This window comes from Psammomys obesus, unplaced genomic scaffold, assembly GCF_907164565.1.
Source record: "Psammomys obesus unplaced genomic scaffold, mPsaObe1.curated_primary_1811, whole genome shotgun sequence".
Classification (NCBI taxonomy): Eukaryota; Metazoa; Chordata; class Mammalia; order Rodentia; family Muridae; genus Psammomys; species Psammomys obesus.
Window position 1 is genome coordinate 1449402 of NW_026591598.1, and position 7315 is coordinate 1456716.

Here is a 7315-nt window from a genome sequence, read left to right on the forward strand (position 1 = left end):
ACAAGTACTCTGTCCACAGCACTAGCCTGTTTAAAGACTGCTGATGGGTAGGCAACTCCCAGTGAGTAATGGAGGTGGGCATATACACCTGTACGTTTGCTAATGTGTAGAGGACAGAGGTTGACAGGCATCTTCCTGTCAATCTCCAGCTTGCTTTATGAAACAATTTCACAAAGACTCTGCAGTTCACTGGTACAACTAGGCTGGTGGGCCAATGAGCTCTTAAGGATCTGGGCTACTACTTTTTTTTTTTTTAACTAAACCTTAAAAATGTCACTTACCGGATCAGTCCTGATTTATTGATGGAAACTTGAGTTCAGTGATTTCAGAGTCAGGGGAACTGCTCCCACTTCTGTCACTATAAGTATCCCTATGGAATTCAAAAGGTTTACTCATTTCTCATTAAACACTCACTTTACTTCCCCAACTTCATAACCAATGTTATACAGTGGTATGTGTCCACACATGGTAACTACATATATGAGGCTACAGAGGAATTTCTTTCCTCTAGCTCCAAGAGCTACATCCCCTCCCCAATATTTCACCATTTATATGCTAACTACCAACTCAGAGCAACCAGTTTCAGACAGAAGTTATAGAGCATAAGCCCACCTGGTTGTGTCCTAAGCAGACAGGATCTGCTCAGCAGCAATAACAGAACCCAGAAACTACAAAGATGAGGCCTGGCCTAATGGCAGGAACCGCCTAACAAAACCCCAGGGAAAGAACAGGAACCTTCACAGTATATAGAGTAGTGCGCAATCACCTACACAAGGCCCAGGCCCTGGCACCTGTGGCTTTTTCTTAGTACTGTGTAAAGCCTCACTGTGATGAGTTAGTGTGCCCACCTGGGTGAGAGTCGGCAACCTTTCTGAAGGTAATGTGGGAGCCTCCCCACAGAGGCCAGAAGAAGGCCAAAGTAGGGAGGGGAGGGCTTGATGGGCCTGGACAGGAACTCAGGGTGATACTGCACCCCAACAAAGAATGGATGATCTGTAACATTCAGAAGGAACAATTAGTATTCTGTGCATCAAGTGAAAAGAGGAGACAATATATATATATATATATATATATATATATATATATATATATATATATATATATATATATATTACTCAAATGTAGGTAAAGGGAACCCCAGATTATCCTGTGACTTGCACAGGCTGAGCCACGCTGTTCACATAAAAATTGAGCCAGCTCTTCATGCTGAGGGAAGCTCCATGGCTGCTGTGGAAGCCATGCATAGGGATACACATCCCTTCTTGGGAACCTTGTCAGAAGCTCCTCCCCAGACACTGCTGCCTTCTCAACACCAAGTCAGGAGCAAAACCAGCACACTTTCATTTCTATTGAGACAGTCTGGCTCTGCAGCCTTGGTTGACCTAGAACTCAGGATCCTCCCCCTCGGCTCTCCTGGGACTGCAAGAGTGTGACACCACCACACCTGGGTGGCATATTTTTCCATTTTCCCACACAAGGAAACTTCACTGCACTTTCTCCATTTTATCACTACCCAAACAGTCACCTTCCAATTCCACAATCTCCATCCTCTCGCCTTCAACATCTTGGCCAACAAACTTTAAGCCTTGCTCTTCCAAGCACTTTTTCAAGACTGGATTCACCTGGTGGGACAGAAGAACTCATTGTTTTGCTTCTCCATTACTTTGTAGAGTAACAGAAGCAGCAGGCTTTTAGCCTCACCTCAAATCGGTGACGGTGCCTCTCTTCCAAGTAGTCTACGTCTCCATAGAGTTTCCCTGCAGAAAACCAAGCAGTTTCTATGACTTCTGTCTGCACAAAGAGTCTATGCAAACTATTTCCAGTCCACTCTTTCATGTAGGTTACCAAATTTGCTAGTCACGTTCTCCTGCTCTTGATATAATTCAGACGAATAATTCCTGGGGCTCTGGCTCCTCTGCACAAATCAAGAACCATAGCAGGAACAAACTTTAACCACCTCTCTTGAACACACCATTACTAAATGAAAAGCACTGTGCTGCTGGGAATCATCACAGGGACACAACAGGCCCTCCCAGAAAGCCAGGTCCCTAAGAACAGTGTGGGAAAGGGAAATTAAAAGCTGGTTGGTACCTCGTAACTGGATGAACAGGGACAGTGTATGCAAATGGGGTGCTTACTGACTCACTCCTCACTGCCTACTGAGACCCCACACCCACAGAAGACCACAGTTGGAAGAACTTGAAAATGGTACTCATTCATGTCAAACTAGTCTGACTGGAATCCCCAAACACGGGTACCTCTACCAATGGTTAAAAGAGCAGCATTCCCATTAGGCAAATAGTCTAATAGGTTCATTTTCTTAAGTCATTCTTCTCCTCAATTCCCCTAAGTTTTTAACCACAATCATCTTTTTGTTAGAATAAAATGTATTTAAACTATGTAAAATTGTTTCCACAGTTCTATTTACTAGTATAAGAAAGTAACCACAGATTGCAATGGATTTAACCTAATGGCCTGTCTTATTGAGGTCCCCACACCCAAGGACCCAGGTGCATTATCAGAGAACACCTGGCTAACATAGTACATCCTAAACAAGCATATGAGATGAGGAGAAGGAAAGAAATGCAAAAGTAGGAACAAAACCAAGAAAAGGCTGGCCTGGCCCTTTGGAGCTGTAGCACCACCTAGCCCACACGTCCTGCATAGACAAGGATAAAAGCCAGACTCATGGGAAACAACTTACTCATGACTGAATTCTTGGTCTGGAACAGGGTTCTCCTCTTGCCCAGCCTCATGGTTCCACCCATCTGCCCAGGGTTATGTTCTGGCATGTCTATAACCTAGAGATGTTCAGAAAACAAGTCTGACCACCAAACTGCTTCTGTTAAAATTTGACCTCTTTCCCCAAGTGTAGTCGTCCAGGGGAGGAGCTCAGTGCTTCAGACTGTCTCATGATGCTGTCCCCTGCCCTGGTACCTGAGATGCCAAGTACTGTGCTACGGCATAGCAACATGGGCACAAGACTAGTCATGACACAGCTATGCCCTGGGTCTGAGAAAAGGATACAGGACCAAGAGCCACTATCAAGTCTGTGAACAGGGAGATTGTACCCAGAAAGGGGTGGTAGAGCTCACCTATTGGCCCAACATGCCTGAGCACCTTATAAAACCCTCCTGACCTCTCTGTGCTCCACTCCCTCATCCCATCATTGTTCTTACATTAACAAAACTTCAACTTCAGAAGAAATATGCAGTTGCTAAGTCAATGAAATAAAAAACCTTGTCCACCTTGTCATAGTGTCCTCAGTGACAAAATAGTCCCTTGCACACAACCAATGCTCATCAGATATAGAATACTGGAAAAACACATGCCTATGCATGCATGTCACTCATGGGCTAGGGATTCAAAAACAAAGACACAGCCCTCCCAAGTGACCCTTAGTAGCACCTCAGGTTGACTAGGCCACATGCCTCCAGGTAATCAACAACAGGAGGATTATGAAAAGCTATGCTTAGCACTAAAGAAATCACCACCCCTTAGCTCATCAACCCTGACCCTGTCTATCTTCTAGGACTGACACTGGGAAGAACATGCTGTCAAATATAGAGCTCTGAGAATAGTGGCTACCATATAGCAAGCCTCCACACACAACTCCTACCAGGAGCTGAGGGGATGGAGAGCTATTTCACTCAGGAACCTCCTCTTGCTGGCAGGGACCACACCTGTCTTTTAAATACTTCCTATGGTAACCTGGAAAGACTGGTGAGGAATTAGGTAAAAACTCAGGAAGTCCTTGTCATGAAGCCTGAAGGGTCTGTGGGATGCAATGGCTCACTGCCTATTACCATCCCCTGCTTCACATATGTGCTTCCAGCTCTTTAAGCCTCTGAGAGGTTCAAACGCTTGACTCACCACAGGATGACTAGTCTTAGGGTCAAACTCTGTAGAATTGGCATCTGAAAAGTTAAAATAGTTGAGTTATGAAAACAGCTATAAACACTGGGAAGTGTTGGTGCACACCTTTAATTCCACCACTCAGGAGGCAGAGGTAGGAGGATCTCTGTGAGTTATAGGCCAGCCTGGTCTACAGGGTAAGTTCTAGGACAGCCAAAGCTGTCTCAACAAACAAAACAACAAAAAAGGTATAAAAAAACCTGTTACTAGTTTTATGCTAAGCATTAGAATCATGAGCTCTCTCTCAGTTTGAAGTCAATGATTATGGGCTGGGGAGAATGGCCAAGTAGTTAGAGCACTCGCTGCTCTTACAGATGACCCAGGTTTGGTTCCTAACACCCACATGGTGGTGATTACCGTGTTCAAAGTGAGGATCTTGAGACAAGAAAGGCAGGAACAGTAGCTGAAGGCCTGCTTGCTCAGGTGCTCCCTCAGACATGTAAAGTGGTTCATGCACCACTATTAACAAGGCGCCTACTTCACTGAACACTGAGAGGTGCTGAGAAAGCAGGCATCATGCTCACAACCACCAGCATACAATGGCTGTCAGGGCCTCCAGGTATCAGTTGCTAAATTTATACTTACCTTGCCATCCCAGCACATTTCTTGAAAATTCCACCACTGCTAGCTGCATTCCTAAGCACACACCTTCCAAGAGAAGGAAAAAAACATCAATCTCCAATGAGAGGTCAACTCCCACATTTGCCCAGCCTGCCAGTGTCTTTGTGTTCTAAGTGGAACTCATACAATGTCAGAAACACCCAAAAATGTTACCTGTAATGAATTAAAATCTGGACCTATGCATACACGAAGATTTAGGGTTCTGCAAAGCTAGTTAGTTAAAGAAACAATACTTGGTGCCTTAAAATCCAAGTTCCCAATCTTCTCTCATTAAGTTCTCATTTACAAATTGATCAAGTTGAAAACTGCAGCATCCAAAATGACTTGGCAAGTTGCTGGCTAGTTTGCCAAGTGAAGAGAACACAAAGCCCAACTTTACATGCACTGCAAACAGTATTCCTACCTGACAGTCCACTTTCTCAAAATTCTTTGTCATTTATATGCAGCTCATAAACTTTCTGTATTGTGAATCTAAGGGCCAATCAGATGGCTCAGTAGGTAAAGGTGCTTGCCACGATGCCTGAATAACAACCTAAGTTCAATTCCTGGGACACAAATGGTAGGAGAGAACACATCCTAGGCAAGTTGCCCTCTGACTCTACATGTGTGCCATGGCATGCACCTACACACATATACATAAATAAATGTAATTGAGTTTCTCCCAGAAAATTCCTTTCCTGTGCATGTCTGGATTCACTGTTACTTTCTTCATTCTTTGTTCGGAGAGAAGAGGGCATAGCAGAACTCCTTACCCAAAAAAGGCTTCTTCTGTTTCCGAGCCCAGGCAATTGCTTGAATTTTTCCTTCTGTTCCCCGAACACCAAATCCTCCTGGAACCAGCACTCCACTGGAGAGAGACCATAAAACAACTTCCCTTTTCCACTAATCCAGTTCTCAGTCATACCAAAGAAGTCATGGCCATGACACTGAGGCCATAAGCTCATTTCTGTTCTGGCTCAGTCCCTCGGGACTGGGGCTGGAACTGAAAAACCGAGGGTGCACTTCCTGTGCTTGGGAATGCAATTAATCTGATGCAAACAAAGGCATGGGCCCTGTCACAGGGACAGACAGCAGTCTATCACAACAAAGTTATACTCCCCTTGTCCCAAATTCCTTATGCGTACTTTTTTCTGAGGTGGATCTTTCAAGAGAGCCCAAGCTGGCTTCAAACTCACAATCCTCCTGCCTGAGCCTCCTAAGTACCAGACTCTGGATGTGTTCCATGTTGAATCAGTCTCCTCCTGATTCCAGGGCTCCTCTCAGTTTTTGTGAGGGTCCTTTCTCCTCAGCAGTGTGCCACACTGACCACGGATCTCAGCACAAACAGCTTGTTAGCTTTTACTATTTTAAGAAAAATCTAACTGGGCTTGGTAACACATCCCAGCACTTGGTAGGCAGAAGCAGATAGATCTCTTGAGTTTGAGGCCAGAGAAACCATGCCTCAAAAAACAAAAAGAAAAAAAAAAAAAAAAAAGATCTGAGGATGTGGTTTAGCAATAGAGCACTTGCTAGCACCTGGCCCTAGATTTGATCCTCAACATCTCAAAATGGTAGTAGTGGTATTAGCAGCAGCTATGAAAACAACTTAGGAAATCCAACTGATGGCTACTCGAGTGATCTGGATAAAAATATTTAAGCCTCATGATGAGATACATAACAAGAATCAATGAAATGAGAATGTTTTCTTCAGACCCAACTATAATGGTGAGCCGTACTTTTTTCTTTAAAAACTTGCACCATTTACTATGCAATCTAATCATCCAGAGACACTAACAGGCCAATGACCTCAGCACTGAAAGCACAGGCCCATGTTCATTGGCACAAACAGTGTGGCAGAGAAGGCTACTTACTGAGCACTGCAGAGCTTCTGCCATGCCTCATGGTAGCGCACAGGCTCCTCCTGCAGGGTGCTGGGCTCCAGATCTGTAGAGTCGATGTACTGGTGCACGAAGGCAGAGAGACAAACAGCAGCTTATGAATCCAACCGTATCTTAACTTTCAAACAACATTATCAGTGTTCCATCTCTCTTCATTTCAGTTTTAAAGTGACAACATAATTAAATTCAATAACTTAATATTATTTAATAAAATTAAATATTTTAACTAAGGATCCCTTTACAATTACCTAATCTTCAAGTCCAGTTCTACCCACTCCATCCAGAGTGTTTAGATCTTCTTACAAGTAAGCCACTGGAGGAAACTCTATTTTCTGTTCGAATGACACTCTCCCAGGCCACCTCCATGTAAGTTTTCCCTTTTTTGTCCATCTGAATCAAAATATGACTTATAAACAAGATACAAACATTCTAGGAGTATCTATCCAATGTACCCTATACTGGCTAGTTTTATATCAACTTGGCACAAACTAGAGTCATCAGAAAGGAGGAAGCCTCATTTGAGAAAAATGTCTCCTTAAAATCAGGCTGCTATCAGTGGACTTGGAGAGGGGCATACATGAAGGGGGAGGGAGGATGAGATCAGGATGGGAGGAGGGAGGGGCTTATGGGGGAATACAAAGTGAATAAAGTGTAAAAAAAAAAACCCAATAATAATAAAAAAAAAAAAAAGAAAAGAAAAAAAAATCAGGCTGGGGGCTGGAGAGATGGCTCAGTGGTTAAGAGCACTGTCTGCTCTTCCAAAGGACCCAGGTTCAATTCCCAGCACCCACATGGCAGCTCACAACTGTCTGTAATGACAATTCTAAGGGATCTGACACCTTCACGCTAATGCACATAAAATAAAATAAAATAAAATAAAATAAAATAAAATAAAATAAAAT

At 43.6% G+C, this 7315-nt stretch overlaps 1 protein-coding gene across 1 annotated transcript in view; it reads right to left on the reverse strand.

Annotated features, from left to right (window-relative positions):
• Positions 1-7315, reverse strand: part of Ctps1 (CTP synthase 1) — a 33454-nt gene that overhangs the window by 986 nt on the left and 25153 nt on the right. The window contains exons 10-18 of the mRNA XM_055611345.1: positions 6387-6475; positions 5289-5383; positions 4501-4563; positions 3874-3917; positions 2705-2801; positions 1702-1757; positions 1526-1622; positions 849-993; positions 282-370 (exon numbers count right to left, since the gene is read on the reverse strand). Coding sequence (XP_055467320.1) covers positions 286-370; positions 849-993; positions 1526-1622; positions 1702-1757; positions 2705-2801; positions 3874-3917; positions 4501-4563; positions 5289-5383; positions 6387-6475 — 771 coding nt within the window. The 3' untranslated portion in view covers positions 282-285. The remainder of the gene's footprint in view (positions 1-281; positions 371-848; positions 994-1525; positions 1623-1701; positions 1758-2704; positions 2802-3873; positions 3918-4500; positions 4564-5288; positions 5384-6386; positions 6476-7315) is intronic.